Consider the following 21,881-nt stretch of genomic DNA (forward strand, 5'->3'; position numbering starts at 1 on the left):
TGTCATAGGCAGAACATCTTTTTGGCTTGATACCAGCATCCTGTAGCGGCAAATATTGTTTGTGTGGCTACTGCATAGTAACAGCATGGAACAACTAACTTCGCCCATTGCTCAAATCTCTGAGGTTTTCCCATGCAGGATAAATATGTTAGCTGGAATCTTATCACTGTTCTCACAAGCGGGATTTTCCCATCTTGCTGCAGCGAACAGAGGTTTGGCTGACCAATAAACTCTCCAACCTCGCTGTATTGGGAGCATGTCATGGATGGCCAGTAAGTCATGCCCATTGTGTCCCTTGACATTGGTATTTTCTTGTGAATTGTCTTCATGAGGGCAAGACAAAATGTTTTCACAAAAATCATCTCTTTATTCAGCAGTACTCAAGTTCACATGGCTATTTCTAAATAGTGGACATTGTGCTAGTCATTGTGTTAAAGTTGTGTCCCAGTGTTGGGTAGCTAGAGACGGCATCTGAGGATGGATAAGCTGGCAGGCAATACTGGAACTGCACAGGTACTTGTCTGTTCTCAGTTCATATTTCCATAGTAATGGGGTTAGGTGAGGCTCTAAGACAGGGCATGGAGATTAGATTCCCATCCTACTTTCCATTTCCCACTTATATGTACAGATCCCCTGCACTCCAGTTTTCCGAGAAAATCAAGTGACTTTTGGAATTCAGTTAATCCTAAAATACTGGAATAATTTTAAAGTATGATGTAATAAAGAAAGAATGTAATGTAGCCAGCTGCAGTAAAACAAGAACTTTAATCATTATTGATGTTTACTCAGTATCATTGTTCAGTCATGCATTGGTTTTTGAATTGCTAGGATTTTTTTCAAAACATTTTATTAGCTTTTGCCATTTGTAAGATTGACTTGTTTGGGTGCAGCAATTATCCCTGAGCTTTGAGGGATCACCCAGAAAATATTAACAACTGTGCTGATTATGCTGGATCTGGTATTGTGTCAGGGTTTAACAGATGCTGTCTTGGAACATGTTCAATACTTGTGGGATGTAATGGATGTTGATCTAACATTTGACACCAACAGTACCCCCCATCTTGTCCCACCCATTCCTGGAGATGCTTTGACATGCAATTGTCTAATAACCCTTGCCCAGCCCTATGGTTAAAGGAGGCATCAGGTAGCTACTCATCAATGGGTCAATGGAGGCCCTGTAGTGGCCAATTAATGGCATTGCGGCTGGGTTGGGGGTGTACCTCCTGTTTAGGGTCTCTGTACCCAATGGAGGCCATCCTCACAGGCTATTGCGTGCCCTGGTTTCCCCTCTCCGCTCTGATTCCCGCAGCAAACAAGAAGGAGACTTTTGGCCAACATGTTAATATGGTTCCCCTGGACTTAAGGAACTTTGAGTTACTAGAATAGTTGGGTGGGATTTTCTGGCTGCTCACACTGGCAGGATCCACCCCCCCCACCACCCCACCCCCCACCCCAACAGGCAGAGGGTACGAACAACAGGATACCCCGTGGACGGAGACCCGTGATGGCAAAATATGCTTTGGGTGGCAGGATAGGACTGGGGGGCTGGGGGTTGGGATTGGGGGGGCTTCATCGGAACATTTAACCCTACGAATTTTGCCATTTTGTTATGGCCATTCTCCTGATCACTGGGGTTGAAGTTCACAAAACTTCTTAAAGTCCCAGGAAGTTGGAAGTTTCTGCCTCAGGCACGTAAGACTGTCTGTCGGCCTGCTCCTCGTTATTGTTAGCTTTTGTGTGGTTTAATTGCCTGAGAAATTAAGATGTGCTGAGGAATTGTGCTCATTCCAAAGGATTTCTGAAACCATACTGCCTGTTTTCAAAGAAAGACCTCCGTCTTGTGAAGTTGACTTGTTCCCAGAATGTGCTCATAAAATTAAATATTCATTTTTATTTCTCAGTGGGATCAGAAGTAGGAATCCAAAATAATTTATGTCTCTGTCCCCATTCTCTGTCAATTCTGATGTCAGCTGGGATTGTTTAACTCAGCAAACTCTTGTTTAAGTATAAACAACAAAAGCTGAAAAAAAAATCATAAGGCTTGGCAGCATCAGTGCAACGAGAAACAGCATTAATATTTCAAGTCTAATATGACCCTTCTACAAAATGGCTAGTTCAAAATTGGTCCTCAATATATCCACTTTTCAGGTGATAAGCAAGTACTGAAAAGCCTTATAAAACATATAACATAAAATTTGTATTCCATTGTCAGGAAGCGCATGGTGGCACGTGGTTAGCACCACTGTCTCACAGTGCCAGAGACCCAGATTCAATTCTGGCTTTGGGTGATGGTGTGGAGTTTGCACGTTCTCCCTGTGTCTGTGTGGGTTTCCTCCGGGTGCTCTGGTTTTCTCCCACAGTCCAAAGATGTGTGGGTTAGGCTGAATTGACCCTAGTGTCAGGGAGATTAGCAGGGTAAAGATGTGGGATTATGAGGATAGGGCATGGGTAGGATTGTTGTTGCTGCAGGCTTGATGTGCTGAATGGCCTCTTCTGCACTGTAGGGATTCTATGATTACATATGTCAAATTGGTCCTACTGACTAATCCAGGAAGCATTCTTGAAAGAGCATTAAGTTTATTTTCTATGTCAAATCCAGGGACTAATAATCATAGTGCACAATATTTTAGATCACTTTCCCATATCTGATCACAGAAATTCTGGACAGTTAGAGATTGTGCACTATGATCATAGTTATGTCACTGCACCTACACCCACATCATATAGTTAGGGCTGTGGGAATCATAGAATCCCCACAGTCCAGAAAGAGGCCATTCAGCCCATTGAGTCTGCACCAACAACAATCCCAAAGATAGAGGCTGAATGGAAAGAGTGCAGGATAGCATTGCCAGAAAGGTGATGGGCCACCGACGCACTGCAGCAGTTTGGGCAAAAGAGAAGGGGTGGGGGGGGGAGGGGGGCAAGATTAAAGCTCAAGCAATAAACAAGAACAAAAAAAAATCCATATAATGTTGAAGCAGGGTGAAGAAGTCAGTTTTCAAGGCGGGAAGGTATATTGCAAGGTTGAAAAGATGTTCAGAAGAAACTCACGCATCTGGTTTATCAGAAATCGAATCATTAAATACCATCACCAGGATCTGGAAGATCTATTTACACATGGTATATAAACACTATTATAAGTTGCCTGCAAAGATTAGTGTAATAATCTGTAAAATACATGCAAAAGTAACTGCTGTAGGTGTTACTGCATTGTATGAAAGTGTGTGTGAAAGAGAGGGAGTGAGGGAGAGCAGCTGTTTGACTGAGTGTCAACATGCATACGTATTGCAGCCTGATGATGTGTACCAGATGTTTTTGAGGGTCAAGGCACGTTTACAGTTATCCAGTACAGTCGATGCACAAGGAGCTTCTAAGAGACTTCCAGACACACCAGAGCTGAATAGTATTCTCATATATTACTACCAAGAAGTTACTTTGATTCAAGCTCATACACTATTTGACCCCTTGGGAAAATGCAGGGAAAAGCTCTGATCCTGCTGATATTTTCCACCAATGTTTGTGCAACTGCCCTTCCCAAGAGGAATAAAGGTAAGAGCAGTGGAGATATCATTAACAAAATTGATTTGAATGACAAAAGGAAAGATTTGTCAAACTCATGTGATTATACTGTGGAAAAACGTGCCCAAAGAAGATGTTTCAGGAATGGAGCTTGTCTGAGGCAATCATCTAAAATGGGAAATAGTGAACAATGTTTTACATTCTGCTTAATATTTGTTGTCAAATAGCAAACAGAATGCATAACAGGATGTCGATAGTCTGTCTCCTCACATTCACTCGGTTGCATTTGTTTTGTGTTGTGCTGTGAACTGTGTGTGTGTGTGTGTGTGTGTGTGTGCGTGTGCGTGTGTGTGTGTGTTTTTCATTTCTATATCTAGTTGTATATTTGTGTTGGTGTCTCCATGTGTGCGTGTGTGTGTGTGTGTGTGTGTGTGTGTTTCGTTTGCGCCCATATGCCAGGTAGATCTTGATTTTGTGCCAAAGTGTAAAACAGGTGGTGGTGAGTTTTAAACCTTTCCCAATTTTTATTTTCATTGAAGGGAGAGGGGAACATTTTAGTGGTGACTGACCTGTGAAATCTTTAAGCAGACTTCAGCGCCTGATCACTGGATGTGCTGCTGAGCACAAGATAGCATTAGGCTGCTTAGCAGGGCAGCATGGTGGCACAGTGGGTAGCACTGCTGCCTCACAGCACCGGGGCTTGCGTTCAATTCCCGGCTTGGATCACTTGTGCATAGTGTGCATGTTCTCCCTGTCTCTGTGTGGATTTTCTCCAGCTGCACTAGTTTTCTCCCACAGTCTGAAAGACGCGCTGATTAGGTGCATTGACCTGAACAGACGCTGAACTGTGGTGACTAGGGGAATTGCAGTGTTAATGTAAGCATTGCTTATTACTTACTAATAAATAAACTTTAATGTGGTTTGGTCATTGTATTTTGCGAAGAATATTTCAGTGTTAACAATGAACTGAGAAAGCATTTCATATGTAACAAAACTGTAATTACTACATGTGGAAATCAAGCAATGATACACTATTATCTGTGTGTTTATTAAGTGTTTCCTATGAAATTGTAGGATAAAGATATAAGTGAACCATTATTAATTTTTGAAAGGATAAATCAGGCTCCTTAAGTGTCCTTTCACAGCACAACAGTCCTGTTGTGAAGAATTTCATCAGCTTTTCGTTCTTGGCTCTGAAGATAACAGCAGGATGCCTGTCTATGAGAACAGCTTGCTGCATAATACATGCATGAACAGGCACGGGGAATTGTGTAGGCAATATGTGATGGGTACCTGCACACAGGTGCCCTGTGTTTATTTTTCTTGGTGATAAACTGCAGTCCCAGTCAAAGATAAAGTTAAAGTTTATTTATTATTGTCACAACTAGGCTTACATTAACACTGCAATGAAGTTACTGTGAAAATCCCCTTGTCACCACACTGCAGCGCCTGCTCAGGTACACTGAGGGAGAATTTAACATGGCCAATGCACTCAAGCAGCATGTCTTTCACACAGATACAGGGAAAACATGCAGACTCAGCACTGTCATTGACCCAAGCTGGGAATTAAACCCAGGTCCCTGGTGCTGTGAGGCAGCAGTGCTAACCACTGCACCACTGTGCCACCCAGATGTCAGGCATTGTGACAGTGAGTCACTAATATGAAAGGTCTGGGAGTGCTGCCTTGGATTGCACTACTGCTGCGCTGGAACAGCAAAGAAACTTTTGACAGTTTTGTTCCTCAGTAGAGGATCACTTGCACACATCTGCTTCATGAGTTTAATGAAAAAGACCTCCACTGTTTTTAGATGGGTAAGACCAAATGCTGAGAGCCACCTTTAATTTTCTTTGTACTCCTTCCATTAAACTTTCATCCCATCAGTAATTCCAGTGTTTTGAATGGATTTAATTGCCGCTGGTCTGCAAGTCAAATGTTTCTTTTGGGAATGGATAATATTGCATAATCCTGGTCCAAGAATTTTTGAGAAAAACAAGTGATGGTGAAGTATCTGCCAGCTGGGTCTTTATGTCATCATGTGGAAAGTCCATTGACGTCTCCTCCCTTCCAAACAATCTTAAATCCCATGGGAAGCTGGTAGCAGCAGACAGCAATTGCGTGTGGGAATGTGAATCAGAGGCCAAAATTCATTCAATGCATTGCCACATTTTTTTAAAACGTTCTTTTAAACATTCCTAGGGCACAAATGTTGCTGGCTAGGCCAGCATTTGTGGCCCAGCCCTAACTGTGCTTGAGGAGGTGATAGTGAGCTGCCATCTTGATCTGCTACAATAGGTGCACCTATTGTAGCAGCTGGGGAGGGAGTTCCAGCTTTCTAACCCAGTGACATTGAAGGAATGGCAATATAGTTCCAAGTCAGGATGGTGTGTCACTTTGAGGGGTATTTGCGGATGGTGGTATTCTCATGCAACTGTTGCCCTTCTTCTTCTAGGTGGTAGAGATGATGAATTTGGTACTGTCAAAGGAGTCTTGGTGAGTTGCTGTAGTGCATCTTGTATATGGCACACACTGTTGCCGCTTAGTGTCGGTGGTGGAGGGAGCAATGTTTAAGGTGATTGACAGGGTGCTAATCAAGCAGGCTTCTTTGTTCTGGATGTGCCACATTTTTTGAGTGTTCTTGGAATTGCACTCAGCCAGGCAAGTAGGCAACATTCACATTCGTAACTCGAGTCCATAATGGAGACAGTTTGGAGAGCCAAGGAGTGAGTTAGTCACCACAGAATTCCCAGTCTCTGACCTGCCCTTGTAGCCAAAGTATTCATAAAGTCAGTCCAATGGAAATTTTCAGGATGTTGATGTTGAGGATTCATTGATAGTAATGTCAAAGTGAGATGATTAGATTCTCTCTTCTTAGAGGTGGTCGCAGCCTGACACTTGTGCTGTGTGAGTGCTACTTGCCACTTATCAGCGCAAGCATGAATAATGTTCAGGCCTTGCTGCATATGGACACTGCTTCAGTGTCTGAGGAGACATGAATAGTATTGAACATTGTGCAATAATCCCCAGCACTGATCCAATGATAAAGGGAAGGTCATTAATGAAGCAACTGAAGATAGTTGGGTCAAGGACACAACTCTGAGGAACTCCTGCATTGATATTCTGAGACCAAGATGATTGATATCCAACAACCACAACCATCTTCCTTTGGGCTATGTATGACTCCAACCCATGGAAAGTTTATCCCTGATTCTCATTAACTTCAATTTTCCTAGGGCTCCTTCGTGTCACACGTGGTCAAATACTGCCTTGCTGTCAAGACAATCACTTCCACCTCACATCTGGAATTCAACTCTTGTCCATGCTTGTACAGAGGCTATAATCAAGTCTGGAGTTGCATGTCCCTGGTGGAACCCCAATTGAGCATTGGTGAGCAGGTTGTTGCTGGGTAAATGCCAGTTGATAGCATTGTTGATTACACTTTACTTTGCTGATGATTGAGAGTAGACTAATAGCACGGCAATTGGCTAGATTGGATGCGTTCTGCTTTTTGTGGACAGGATATTCCTGGACAATTTTCCACATATCTTGTAGTTTCCAGTGTTATAGCTATACTGGAACAGCTTGGTTAGAGGCACAAATCTTAAGTCTTACTCCTGGGATATTGTCTGGGATTAGAGCCTTTGCTGTATCCAATGTCTTCAGTCATTTCTTGATTTCACATTGAGCAAATAGAATTGGCTGGAGACTGATGTCTGTGATGGTGAGAGAAGACTGAGATGGATTATCCATTTGACACTTTTGACTGAAGATGTTTGTAAATATTTCAGCCTTGTCTTTTGCACAATTATGCAAAGGTTCCCCATTCACTGAGGATAGAGTGCTTATATAACCTCTATTTCTGGTTAATTGTTGAATTGTCCATCACCATTCACAACTGCAGTGTTTTGATCTGACCTGTTGATTTTGTGATTACTAGAAGATTATTGTACAAGATGGTATTGTGAGGAATATATTAGCATGGATAGAGGATTGCAGGAAACAGAGTTGGGATAGATTTTCCGAAACTGGAACTAGTGGGGTGTCACACAGATTACTGCTGAAGTCTCAACTATTTACAATCTGCATTAATGATTTGGACAAAGGGACCAAGTGTATTACAACCAAATTTAATGACAAGACAAAGCTAGTTTCGAGGATACATAGCATGGAATGTACCCTCCCCCAATCTCCCCCCTTCCCGCTACCCCCCCCAGCCCCCTTACTGCACGGCATATCTTTTAGTGGCAAGGGTGGCCCAGCCATTGGCTGGCAGTGGGATCATCTGGTCCCACCATTGTCTATGGAATTTTGACTGTTTCGTACCCTCTGCCACTGGAGAATGCGCCATGGAGGTTCACCATGGACGAGGCTGCAAGATCCCATCAGTGGGAAGGACCGGAAGATTTCAGTCAAAGAGTCTGCAAAGGAATAGGTTAAGTAAATGTACAAAATGAAGATGAATTTACTTTTGTATTGTTTTGCAAAAACAGGGAAAAGTTAATTATAATGAGTCTGAATTTTCTGTCAAAATGATAGTGTAATCTATGCATAGATGGTAAATCAACTTCTGGTGGGCTGTAAATGCATGGTTAAATTTGAATATCTAAAAGGTTCTGTCCAAGCTGCTCTACCATTAACTTCAGCATCTGCCTCACCATTCAAATCAATGACATTGGCATAACTCCTAGATGGAAGCTATCTCTGCCACCACGCACCCCGGATGTACTCTTTTCCACCTTCTTCCTTCGGGAAAAAGACACAAAAGTCTGAGGTCACGTATCAACCGACTCAAAAGCAGCTGCTTCCCTGTCCCCATCAGATTTTTGAATGGACCCACCTTGCACTAAACTGACCTTTCTCTACACCCTAGCTATGACTGTAACACTGCATTCTGCAGTCTCTCCTTTGCTTTGTCTACATAGCTTGCAAGAAACAATACTTTTCACTGATTTCTAGTGCCTGTGACAATAATAATTCAAATCAAATATCAAAGACAGGTAACCTGGCAGAGGTGTGACTTATTGTTTTCAAATGATTCTTTTAACTATATTTTCAAGGCTTGTATAAATTGTTTATCATCCGTTTTAAGCTTTTTTTCAGTGTCATAAGTAGGCTTACATTAACATTGCAATGAAATTACTGTGATAACCCCCCAGTCACCACACTCTGGCGCCTGTTCGGGTATACTGAGAGAGAATTTAGCATGACCAATGCACCTAGCCAGCACATCTTTCAGACTGTGGGAGGAAACAGATACAGATACAGGGAGAATGTGCAAACTCCACACAGACAGTAACCCAAGATCCTTGCCACTGTGAGGTAGCAGTGTTAACTGTGCTGCTGTGCGCTGGGAGCATTGCAATTTGTTCAGCCTCTGCTCGGAGAAGCAATTAGGAACAAGCATTATCATATAATCTTTAATGTTTTGGTAGCAGAACATTTTCTTTTTCTGCACAGGCGTCCTCTGAAGTTTGAAAATCTTGATCATCATCTTCCTTTTTTGAGTTGCACTTTATTTCTCTTTCGGGCCCATATGTCACTGCGATGATTAAAATGTTGGTTATGTTTCTGCAAAATCACCTTAAATTTAGTGAACATCTTGAGCTGCAAATATAACTAACAATTCCATAAACTTAAGAAAGGGTGGTTTTCAAAAACAGAGGCTGAGTTAATGGATTGCAACCAGTCAACTCAAGTGATGATTATTTGTTCTATTAATACATTTATTTGCTTAAACATAAACTTTTCAAGATAATTTATTGGCTATTTGAATTTCTAATGAAGTGTTGCCAAAGTGTAAGGGAAGTTGTTTTATTACATTGTTCTCTTCTGAGGAACAGAGGAGCCTGATTGATTAGGCAGCTTGATTCCTCAGTTAGCTCATTAATTAGGTTATTGCTAATTTGTATCTCAATTCCATCCATTCAGTTTTGATCCAAGTCCTTTGACACCCTTACCCAAGCTTTGAATGTTTTGTGAAATCTGAAGCTGGAACTTGGTGCCGTGTGAGATACCTTAAATTTGCAATCCAATTTGTCATTATCTTTCCAAACCTTTGGTTAAAAATGCTCGACATGTAATAATGTTTCAGTTGTCTGTGGGTTAATCATTACATATTTGTCAGTTAAATTGAAGTTCTGGTTTTGAGGTTTAGACAGGCATAACACTGATAACATTATCAAGGACATAGCTTGTGGTTTAGAGTGGGGGGAGATGTAAACTATGTAGTGCAGATGCATCACAGTAAGGATTAATTAGAAGCACTCTATATCAGTAGATGAATGTTTAATGGCTGTTTTCCCTCTTTTATGCTGGATGATTTGTTATTTGTTTGGGAAAATATGTATTGTGTGCAGTAATTAAAAGGATCATTCGTCAAATGCTTAGTCTGAAGCTGCAAGGTTTGTCAGCATGGTGCCTTTGGAGTCAAAAAACAATAATGTTCCTCACTTGTAAATTTTAACAAATACATTCAGAAGTTTCCATGTCAAATAACAGAATATGTTCACAGTTTTTTAAACATGAATAAATCACGCAAAATTATCCAAGTAATCAAATCAAAATTGATGCAGCAAACATTTGCCTTTGGTGATGTCATTTATGATTCACTAATGTGCTCTTTGCAGCATGTTCTATTTATAAAAACAGGAAATCATAGAATCTCTACAGTGCAGAAGGAAGCCATTCAGCCCATTGATTCTGCACCGACTCTTCAACAAAGCATCTGACCCAGGCCCTATCCCCGTATCTCACGTAGTTACCTCACTGATTCCCCCAAATCTACACATCTTGGGATACTTTAAGAGCAATTTAGCATGGCCAATCCGCTGGGGAATGAAACCGAAGCACCTGGAGGAAACCCAGGCAAACTCAGGGATTTCTCCAGCCAGCAACTGGTCTGCATGTTTCCTCCAGGTGATATCGTCTCTGAGCTTGACAGCTTAAGTGACAGGTCCAGTCTGTGCCAGGATGTTGGCAGGAACTCATTTCTCTCCTGTGGAATACAAAACACCAAAAAAAATTACAACACAGGAACTGGCCCTTTGGCCCTCCAAGCCTGCACCAACCATGCTGCCCGTCTGAACTAAAACACCCTACCCTTTTGATGACCGTATCTCTCTCTTCCCATCCTATTCATGTGTTTGTCCAGACGACCCTTAAAAGTCACTAATATATCTGCTTCTACTTCTTCCCCCAGCAGCGAGTTCCAGGCACCCACCAGCCTCTGTGTAAAAAAAGCTTGCCTCATACATCTCCTTTAAACCTCGCCCCTCGCCTCTTAAACCTATGCCTCCTAATAATTTGCTCTTCCGCCCTGGGAAAAAGCTTCTGACTATCCACTCTGTCCATGCCCTTCATAATCTTGAGAACTTAGTAGTTCTGGGCCTAAACTCATTGGTCGGAATTTTATTGTCCCACCCGCTATGGAAATTGGGGCAGGCAAGGGGAGGACAATGGGAAGGTCCATTGGCCTCAGAGGGGATTTTACAGTTTTGGGATGTTCGAGGCTGTAAAATCCTGCCCATTGTCTTGGTGGAAAACATTGGACGGGATTTTCCGGCTGAACTCGCCCCAAGGTCAGAAAACCCTACCCAAGGTCAATGGATCTTTGCATGGCCAGTGTCTCGCCCTCTATGATTACGATGGCAGGCAGGATGGGAAAATTCTGCCCAATTTGCTTTACCTTCCCACTATTTCATGTGCTAGTTGTTGTTGTTGCACAATCTGCTTAGTTTTTAGAGGTTTTAAAAGATCAAATGCAGTTGCCTTTTTATCATGATTAAGGCAGGAGAGATCTTGGTCTGGGAATGTGTGGTATTCTGGTAGACTAACAAGGATCTTTTAAGATGCTTGTTAAGCAAACATTGTTTCTTGGTCGTTTTCAAGGTGTGTTTCAGGGATTTGGATGAAGTGATAGTCTATTAGCTGAAGGGTGATACATGCAGAAGTAATGCGTAGAATACCGTTTTCTTGTAGGAAGTTCTCAAATCTCTGTGAGAAAAATTGAGGTCTGTTGTCGTTTACTGTCTGCTCAGAAAATCCAGATGACTAAATACTTCTCCTAGTTCCTCAGTTATCTTTTAAGATGAGGTAGATGCCATCACAGTGACATCTGACCATTTGGTGTGAGCATCAACCATCACTAAGAACATACGTCCTTTGAAAGGTCCTGCAAAATCCACATGCACTTGTTGCCGTGCCTCTTCAGGCCTTTCGCATGGGTCAAAAGGTGATAAACATGGCAGCTTTCTTATCTTTGTACAGGAAGAAGATGTTTTAGCTTTTTCCTCAGCCTTCGCATCAAGTCTTGGCCATCAGAAATAATGTCTTATTATTTCCTTCATGCTTTTGAGTCTGCAATGGCCTTCATGTAGCTTCTGTGAAACCCGTTTCCTCAATTGTGGTGGAATGATCACTTTAAGCCCACATAGTAGACATCCTAATTTTACTGACAGCTCCAGTCTCCTGGAGTAGTACGTTTCAGCTTAAGCGTTAGTTCAGAGTATTTCCTTGTGAAATCATATCTATCACTTCTGAGAACACAGGATTGGTCGGAGTGTGTTTTCTCACTTGCCAGACGTGACTCATATGCTGTCTACTAGTTTAAAGTAGAAAATATTCCCCTTTGAGCAGTCCAAAGAACAGCCTGCTGGTGGCAAATTTGGGAGTCCATCTGCAATACAATGTAGATTTTTACTGTTAGAACTTAATAGTGTAAGTATGTGCAGAAAGAAGCGTTCTACTTGTCACAAATGGCAGGATTCCTATGTGTGGCCCAAAAGTGGTAGTGAGTGGCCGATGGTCCATCAACAATGTAAACTCTTCTCCATACAGGAACTGATGGAATTTCTTGACTCTGAAAATGATCCCTAGTGCTTCCCATTCAATCTGGGCACAGTTACTTTTAGCTTTGCTCAGAGTCGGAGAAGAAAAAGCAATGGGTCTTTTTTCACCCGACGGAATGGTATGGGCGACCACAACTTCGATACCATAAGGGGATGCTGTCTTGGTATGTTCTTACTTCTTATTTTCAGTCCGAACTTGCTTCCTCTTCCTGCAGGCACACTTTATACATCATTTGTTCCACAGCTTCAACATTTCATGACATTTAGCAGCAGAATGGCCTGGCTTTGCAGTCCAGTAAGATGTAAGAACTCTGGCTGCTTTGCGTATCAATTCAGCAGATATTTAGTGTATTCGAATATGCAAACTCAATTGCTGGTTTTGTTTTGCAACCAGATCCATAGAAACAGTGCTTTCAATGGTCTTTTGCAGAGTGAAATTACTCTCAGTTAACAGGAGTTTTGTGTTGCTTTACTACTTAAATCGCAAATAAACCTGTTACCGATGGTATCATTCAGCTAGGCTGCGATTCTCCCATCTTTCTGTGCTAATTTTTTTGTGCAGGGGGCCAGGAGAATCCTGTGGTGGCTGATTAACAGAGTTTGGGTGAACATTCACACCCCACTTGCATCTCCTGGTGCCGGATTTCCGGTGGCATCTGCTCCACGATGGAAATCACTCCAGAGGGGATAACTGTAGCTCCCCACTTTCAGTGAACTAGCAGTCTGGCCCCACTGGAGTGAAGGGGGGCTCCCCAGGAGCTCAGGCAGTGGTTGGGTATGGGCACCTAGGCAATTCCAGCCTGCATCCCTTGTCACTGCCCAAGGGGCAAAGTACCAATGCGTGGGGGCACCCTGGCACTGCCCAACAGGCATCAGGGAGTGCCAAGGGGATGGGCCCTACTAGGGGCAGGGCCTGGTGTGGAGACCTGATGAGGCAGAACATAGGTTGCAATTGGTAGGGATGAGGGCTCCCAGTGCCACTTTGCCTTGGGATCAGTTGTGGAAGGAGGCAGCCCAGCGACCAGGGTGGGCTGGTGGGTGGGTGGGTGGGGGGGGGGGGGGGGGCGGTGGTCAACCGGCCGGGGGTGGTCAGGCTGCTGGGGCATCAAGTGGTCGGGGTTGCAGGAAGGGATTAACTGTTAGGGTGAGTATCGGGGGTGGGGGTGTTGGACAGATGGAGGCAGGCTGGGAGGGGATGGTCGGGGCTGGGCCTGGGAATGGTCAGGGATCCAGTGATCGGGTTGTGTGGGGGAGGGGCAGAAGGCCGACATTGTGGGGGTTGTTCGGCTGGTCAATGATCAGGAGGCCTGCAGCGCGAGGCCACGGCACATGCACCAATTTCAGCACTGACAGGTCGGCACACATGCAGTGGCCTGTTCAGTGTGCTGGTTTTAGCCTCTCCAGTGTGAATAGACCCACCTTCTGAAATGTAATGATATTCACATTGGTGGCCTCTGCAGTGCAGGGAGTGTGAGATATCCTTCTCTGAACTCCACTGAGAAAAACTGTGTGAATTACTCCAGTTTTCACCCGAATTCAACACTTCAATTTTTTTGGGGGAGAATTCTAGCCCCAGTCTCCAAACTCACAATATTGTGCAGTCTTTTAAGCCTTGCCACAAATTGTGTGGTTAACTCCCCCTGCTCTTAGTTTATTTTATGGAGTCTAAAGAACTCTGTAATCCCCAAGGGTTTAGGTGAAAAATATGCTTGCAAAGTATCTAGAATTTGCTCGTACATTTTAGTGCCTGCTTTATCAGGGTGCATTAGACTGCAGAGGAGAATGATGTATTTTTCTCCCCATCACACTCAGGAAACTGGGCACCAAAATATCTTCAGTTTTTTTGTTTGCCTGCGCAAAATAATCAAAGAGCTCAGTGTAAGAACTCGATTGCTCCACATTTTTGTCAAAAGCATAGTGATGCTGTAAACTCCTGCCACTTCTCACTTAAGCAGGCTTCCCACATGTGCACTTTGTAACCATGTTTACAGCAGTTACCTCAGTTTTCTTCACACACAAGGCACTAACTAGAGTTTCAGCTTGTTGTTTCCTCACAGTCTGCTCTACAATTTGCCTGCAAAGTATCTTCCATTCATCTCCACACTAACCCATCCAGCTGGCACACGTGGAAAGTTTTCTTTTTTCGCTAAAATTCCTTCCTGGAGTGGCTCAACAAGCGCATGTCCGTAATCCTCATCACCAGTTTTAATTGTGTATTTGGAGAGATGACACTTAGGGACACTGGGTTTAAGAATAAACAGAGTCATTACTTGTGGTATGTGATCTCTTCCATGGCTGCTGCTTCTGTCTCTGATTCCCACTCTACTTCTGTTTGTGTACATTATAACAACAGGGCTCCAAAACGAGCCAATAGGATCACAGCCAAGTAACTAACAATGAGGGATTCGGCAGTATAAAGCTAATGTACAGTAGTGCTGGACAATGCCATTGAGAGGATATGAAGTTGAAAGCTCACCTCAAGATGGGAGCGCAAGGTTAAAAACTGTGTGGCTTTGCCTGAAGCACTAGTTGGCTGAAATATTGGTTGGAGTTTCAGGTTATAGTTTTCAAGGGTGTGGAGTTTGTGGTGAGAGCTGAAACAAATGTCTTCATTCTAGACCATATTTAATCAATATCGTAGATTGATAAGTATTACAAGGTCAGTGCATTTGTTCTGGAGTATGCCGTTCTTTGACATCCTTTCACCCCGTAACAATTAACAACAACGTAGCAAACTTCTTCCACCAATCTTTCTGAAATAAATGATGTGGAGATGCCGCCATTGGACTGGGGTAAGCACAGTAAAAAGTCTCACTACACCAGGTTAAAGTCCAACGGGTTTATTTAGAATCACGAGCTTTCAGAGCGCTGCTTCTTCATTAAGTGAGTGGAGTCTGCTCACCTGATAAAGGAGCAGTGCTCTACAAGCTTGTGATTCCAAATAAACCTGTTGGACTTTAAACTAGTGTTGTGAGACTTCTTACTGTGAAATAAATTAGATATTGAAATCCCAAAAGAAGGAATCAGCCTGTAATAACATTGCACTATAAGTATCCTGGCTTTGTATTTTGTTTCTGCAGCAGTGATAGAGGAATCTCAGACAGGTAGCAATTTCACCTGTCCTTTATTTGACCTGTGTTCACTTTCTAGGGCCAGCACATTCCATACCATGGGTGTGTTCTCCAGAATTCCCAACCTGCCTGGAGGTGTCTCATTGCTAGATTCTCATGTAGCATTGTGGGCTTGCTGGGCTGAGTAAGGCAATATTATAGATGCCCATACAGACCAGTTTCCGTACTGCAATTGATCATTCTGTAACAGATTTTGGGGAGCTAATTGAGTATTATTCAGCAAACTCTGTACTGCAGTGTTTGCAAAGGTAGTTTGCTGCAGAAGTGAAGTTTTGCCTGATGTGCTGGTGCTGAGAAAGGGATAGGGAAAAGATAGTTTCTAATTTCCAATGACCCTACATGGATAACAAAGGTTCTGGGAGGGCAATGTGTCAGGTTAGGAGTAGTTTCACACTGGGAGGTCTCGGGAATGACTTGCTTTAAAACTGTCCAAAAGAAGGCAAGTCAGGCTTTGAGTCCATAAAGTCTATCAGCCATGGCTGAATGAGTTCAGCATCATTCATTCAATGAATAAATGCGTAATGTAGAGTAGCAGACAGCGCCACACATAGCGAGCTCAATTCAAGCTGTCTTTAAAGGGACTGATCTTTGTTGTAATATATGAGAGTTCAGTTGTATGACACCTGACAATGGGCATGGGGATCACAGTGTGTGATCAACCATGCCTGTTCATTATGCTGCAGGTAATGTAAAATTCACACTGTCTCTTGATTTCTGTTATTGCTTCAGGCAGGCAATGCTACTCTTGCTATTCATTGGCTGCACACATCAGCAAGGAGCCCAATAACATTTGTGTTTAGTATTACTGAAAGTGTTCTCTGCAACTAATTTTCCCTCCCAGGGCTTAACTCCATAGCGGGTGGGATGGAGACTGGGAGTCTTTCCCACTGTGGAAATTTGTGTCAAACTGTGTGGCCCCGGCCTTATTCAGTCCGCATTGGGAGGTTTTGCAATGTTTCATGCAGTCAAAAGGGCTGAATGGCTTGCAATTCCCTTCATATCTGGGAACCATTTTGAAAATGCTTCCGGACATAACTGGCCTACCATTAAAGAAGAAGATGGACCTTCTCAAAGACACCAAGGCTGGAAGATCCACCTGATAGATACTCTTCCCACTCACCTCTGCATTTTTTGGAGTCCACTATCACTGGAGGCCTCCATCCCACCCCAAGCCTTCTTCAGGTTAGTGCTGATACACGCCACATTGGTCTAGACATGTTCTGGAGGGGATATGATTTCTCACTTTACCGGGTCACCCATGTCTGAAACAAACTTAATTTAACGCAGGATCTTACACGATGAAAAACATGTGCTGTTGAACCGCTCCCAGCAGAGTACTCAACCCAAATATATGAAAGCTCTAACAGAAGGCATAATTGACCGGTTGTCGGGGGAGGTAGAGAAAGCAGATACAATAGTGATTTTTAAGGGGCGCCTTGACAAATACATGAATAAGATGGGAATAGAGGGGATGTGGTCCCTGGAAAGGTAGGGGGTTTTAGTTCAGTCGGGCAGCATGGTTGGTGCAGGCTTGGGGGGGCCAAAGGGCATGTTCCTGTACTGTAATTTTTTTTTGTTCTTGTTCTTAATTGCACCAGCAGCCAGAATCAATGTTCTAGATGCTAATGTGAATGTACTTAATGATCCCTTTAAATAGCATTTTGTAGGTGGGGCTGACGATGCCCTTCACTCTGTCCATGTTCAGTTGACAAAGCTAAGAGAGGGCATTAGCTATAGCGGAGTGTTGGAAAATGGCAGTGGCACCCTCATATTAATGTTGCTTATTGATTTATGTCGTGATTTTGTGGTTCTGCATGCTGCTGATGGGTCGTTAGGGCCATGTGTAAAAACCCCTTAACCAAGCTGACATGTGCACTGGGACCCCGTTTCGCATCTTAGTTGGTTCCTAACACAGAAAAATATGGGTAGTACATGCCCTCAATAACTGTTGGGTAAAGATCTTCCTTCAGCTAAAACCTGATAACCAGTACACAGAAATGGTTTTTGACATTAACTTATCATAGCAATTTCCACCATTTTGCCCAGAATAATTTTCCAAGGGCTCAGGTCATGCCAATATATTGAGTTTATGCGAACTGTTGACCTGTTATTGATTCCATAGTGAAAAGAAAATAATTTATTCTTTACTTTTGGGGTGGCACGGTGGCACAGTGGTTAGCACTGCTGCTTCACATAGCGCCAGGGGCTCAGGTTCAATTCCGACCTTGGATCACTGGCTGTGTGGAGTTTGCACTTTCTTCCCACGTTTGCATGGGTGCTCCAGTTTGCTTCCATAGTGAGTTAGGTTGATTGGCCATGCTAAATTGACCAGAGTGTCAGGGGGATTAGCAGGGTAAATGTGTGAGGTTACTGGAAGAGAGCTTGGGTGGGATTGTGGTCAGTGCAGACTCGATGGGCTGAATGGCCACCTTCTGTACCTTAGGGATTCGATAATTCTATGATTCTACTGGCATGGATTTTTGAAATTTTATACACTCACATTCATGTTACTTCATAATTTACGACTGATGTTTGCTATTTGTGGTGGTTGTGAAATAATCATGCAGTATTATGCATTTCCATGTTGACTGCCCGCAGGGATATTCTACAGTTGTAAATTGATTCAATCAGAGTGAACCATAAATGAAATTTCTGTCTTTCATTTTCCCAAAATATTGATTCACTGAGACAAAAGTATGTTTACAACCAGCACTTCTTGATACATTGTGTTTGTGAGTATGTGTATCTGAGAAAATTGTTCTACTTTGTTTTACTCCAGCCCTTTTGAAAGCCATATGCCTCCACTATGGGGTGGCACAGTAGCACAGTGGTTAGCACTGTTGCTTCACAGCGCCAGGGACCCGGCACATTTTCCCCATGTCTGCCTGGGTTTCCTCCGAATGTTTCAGTTTCCTCCCACATTCTGAAAGACGTGCTGGTTAGGTGCATTGACCCGAACAGGCACCAGACTGCGGTGACTAGGGGTATTTCACAGTAACTTCATTGCAGTGTTAATGTAAGCCTACTTGTGACTAATAAATAAACTTTATTTCATAAATGTTATTCTCTTCTGACTTATGATGGAAGGCAAAACTAGGGGTCAGGAGATCACTTGGATGATTTAAAACCCAAAAACCATGGGTTAATTTTTCCTTCAGCTCCCTCCCTGCTCAGGTTTGCTCTAGTCACTCAGTGAGGTAACCCATTTGAAATCCAAACCATTAAACCTTGGGAGGATGACAGTTTCAATGTTTAGTCTGTGCTCAATTTGGTGTTTTTTCTTTTCCTTCCTCTATTTTCTTGTTCTTTCCTTCAGCAATGAACAGTTACACTGTGTCAAGGTGTGGCTGTCTCCAGCTTCCTCTCATCGGTCTTAACACCCTGGATGGAATTTTACAAAAATGATTTGAAATGTCCAGCTAGTGTGAAAATGGGAGAATTCCTGATCCATTTTTTGGTTGAGTTGTAGCACCCAAGCTGACAGACTTAGACATTGAAAATATGGACTAGACCATTTCCAGCTTCTGCAGACCGTGGGCGGGGCTTACTTCACACAAGCCTGCAGAGGGGGCTATTGCGCATGTACAGACCTCTGATACTGCACATGTACAATTCCAACAGCAGGGATCTGATGCTGCAGGCAGTTTAAGCAAACACAATCGTTGGGGCACGCGGCCTACTGCAAGCCCCACATCACCCAGAAATGCAGCTCCCATTGCTGTCTGCTGCCCAGACCAATTGTGCTCCCTTTCCCCCACTGTTCGGAGCTGCAGAGCAGCAGAAGAACGTCCTCCCTCCTCGATTGGGCCGCCTTGAGGCCCCACCCCATAGGTCCAGATCCTGTAGGCCCTGCCCCTATACGTCCCACCTCTGGTGCCCAGTGGGCATTACCAAGATGCCAAGCTGGTGGTGCCAAAGTGCCAGGCTGGCATTGTCAGGTTGGTACAGCTCAAGGGGCACCCCACCTTTCCCTCGGCTTGCCATGGGAGCTTCAATGGCCTCCATCAGTGAGGCCACCACGACTGTTCCCTATTCATGAGGAGCTGGTGTTTTCCTCACCAGAGAGAACATCTTCTGGCGAGGCCATAAAGGCAAGTGAGCTCAGACAATTGAGCACTGGGCTCACTAATGCCATGGGAGTTAACCTTAGAATAAATTACCATAATTTATTCAGCCTGTTGCCCACTTCTGGCGAGAGGCTGATCTCATTGGGAATTCGGCTCTCATCCGATCGAGAGAGCTGAGAAATCGGGCATGATCCTGATTTTCCGGCTTTCGTGCAATTGTACCGGCTACTCTGCCCATTGATAGGTGGGGCAAGCCACAAAATTCCCAACAACCATCTTCTGTATTCCATGAACTGGTCATAACATTGTATGACACTGTGAACGAAGAAAGGAGGTTAAAGTAAGTTCAGCTTTTACTCCAAATAGAAATATCAGCAAAAAGCTTCTTGATCTGCTCCCACATAAGTGTTTATGTAAACATCACAAGGCCTAACACAACTGCTGAGGTTTAATTGGTTCATTGCCTAACTTTATTGGAATAACATTGTCCTAATAGGGGATTTCCACAGTAACTTCATGCAGCTTTAATAAAAACCTACTTGTGACTAATAAATAAACTTTATCTTTGTAATATGAAAAGTCTGAAACCTTAATATTTTATTATGTTGAGCAGTAATATAATCATTAATTATGCATCTTTTAACACATTCAATTTTAGTAATAAAACTCTTAAGTACATGAATGTAAAAGATAATTAAAATAAAAATAGTTTCAAATTGTTAACTCATTTTTAAAATAGAATGTACACAGCTGAATTCCACTACAGTCTTTAGATGCATTCTATTAATTACTATCAAACAATCTTCTTCAGATAACTTTTTTAGTAACTAGAATTTCTAACCATCTACTGGAAATAATTGAATTTTGATGCCTGTCACCTTCCTCATTGTGGATTTAAATATGTTTCCTGTAAATTAACTGAATGAAGTGTGGAGAAACTGTAGAGAGAGAGACAGAAGAGAGAAAAGTTGGCCGCTGAAGGCTGCAGGACCATTAAGTCTGTGCCCATGGTGGGGGGGAGGGGATTGGTGAAGCGGTGAGAGGTCAATCTTGAGGAGAAGGTAGTTGAGGAGGGAAGAGGTAAGAAGGGGGTCAGGTGGACAGCTGAAATCTGGCTGTGGGAACTGCAGACCTGGAGGAGATGAGGGAGGAATTGGGGGTTTAGTATGTGGGCAGATGGGGGGGTCGGGTGAAGCGGCTGTTATGGTTCCATAGCTGGCAATGTGTGCAAGCTATGAGATGTGGATGTGAGGCTTTCAGGGATACTAGAGGAGGAAGTGAAGTTATAAATGTTAGGACTGAGTTGTTATTAAGAGAGATTGTTGTTAGGTAAGTGAAACAGCGTGATGTATTAAACAATGTGAGACTAATGATGCAGCTGGTGGAATGTGGCATTTGACGGTTTTTTTATTCTTCCTGCCAAAAAGGACAATTTCATATTTTCTTATGTTATGCTCCATTTGCCAGATTTTTGTCCACTTGTGGTCTCCTTATGTCCTCTTTGCAATTTACTTTCCTGCCTATCTTTATGTTGTCTGCAAATTTAGCAGCCATACCTTCAGCCTCTTAGTCATTCATGTAAAATTCATTTATTGAAATTGTAAAAAATTGAGGCCCCGGCACTGGTCACTGTGGCACAAAGCTCGTCATATCCTGCCAACCAGAAAAAGGCCGATTTATGCCAACTCTGTTTCCTGTAGCTAGCCAACCTTCTATCCATGCCAATGTGTTATCCCCTACTTTGTGAGCTTTCGATTTTCCACAATAACCTTTGATGTGGCACCTTAACAAATGCTTTATAGAAATCGAAGTACAATACATCCACTTGTTCCCCCTTATCCACAGCACATGTGATTCCTTCAAAGAGCTCCAATAAATTAGTTGAACATGAATTCACAAAACCAAGTTTACTCTGCCTGATTGCCTTGAATTTTTCTATCTTTATTAATGGCTTCCAGAATTTTTGCTATGACAGACATGAGCTAACTGGCCTATAATTTCCTGCTTTCTGTCTTCCTACCTATTTGAATAAAGGAATTAAATTTATTATCTTTCAGTTTAATGAACCTTCCCTTAATTTGGGAAATTTTGGAAAATTAAAACCAATGCATCAACTATCTGATTAGTCACTTCTTTCAAGATCTTAGGGTGTAGTCCATTCGCATCAGCTCGCAGACCCTACAATTTGCTCAGTGCCACTTCCCTGATTGTAATTTCCCTGAGCTCCTCCCTCTTTTCCATTTCCTGATTTCCAGTTATTTCTGGAATGTTACATGTGTCCTCTATAATGAAGACCAATGCAAAATATCTGTTTCATTCA

At 42.9% G+C, this 21,881-nt stretch overlaps 1 protein-coding gene across 1 annotated transcript in view; it reads left to right on the forward strand.

The window, feature by feature from the left end:
* Positions 1-3,366: 3,366 nt before the first annotated feature.
* fam180a (family with sequence similarity 180 member A) overlaps positions 3,367-21,881 on the forward strand; it is a 59,085-nt gene continuing 40,570 nt past the window's right edge. The window contains exon 1 of the mRNA XM_080191706.1: positions 3,367-3,549. Coding sequence (XP_080047832.1) covers positions 3,474-3,549 — 76 coding nt within the window. The 5' untranslated portion in view covers positions 3,367-3,473. The remainder of the gene's footprint in view (positions 3,550-21,881) is intronic.

This window comes from Carcharhinus amblyrhynchos, chromosome 6 (genome assembly GCF_965287045.1).
Source record: "Carcharhinus amblyrhynchos chromosome 6, sCarAmb.v2.hapA, whole genome shotgun sequence".
Classification (NCBI taxonomy): Eukaryota; Metazoa; Chordata; class Chondrichthyes; order Carcharhiniformes; family Carcharhinidae; genus Carcharhinus; species Carcharhinus amblyrhynchos.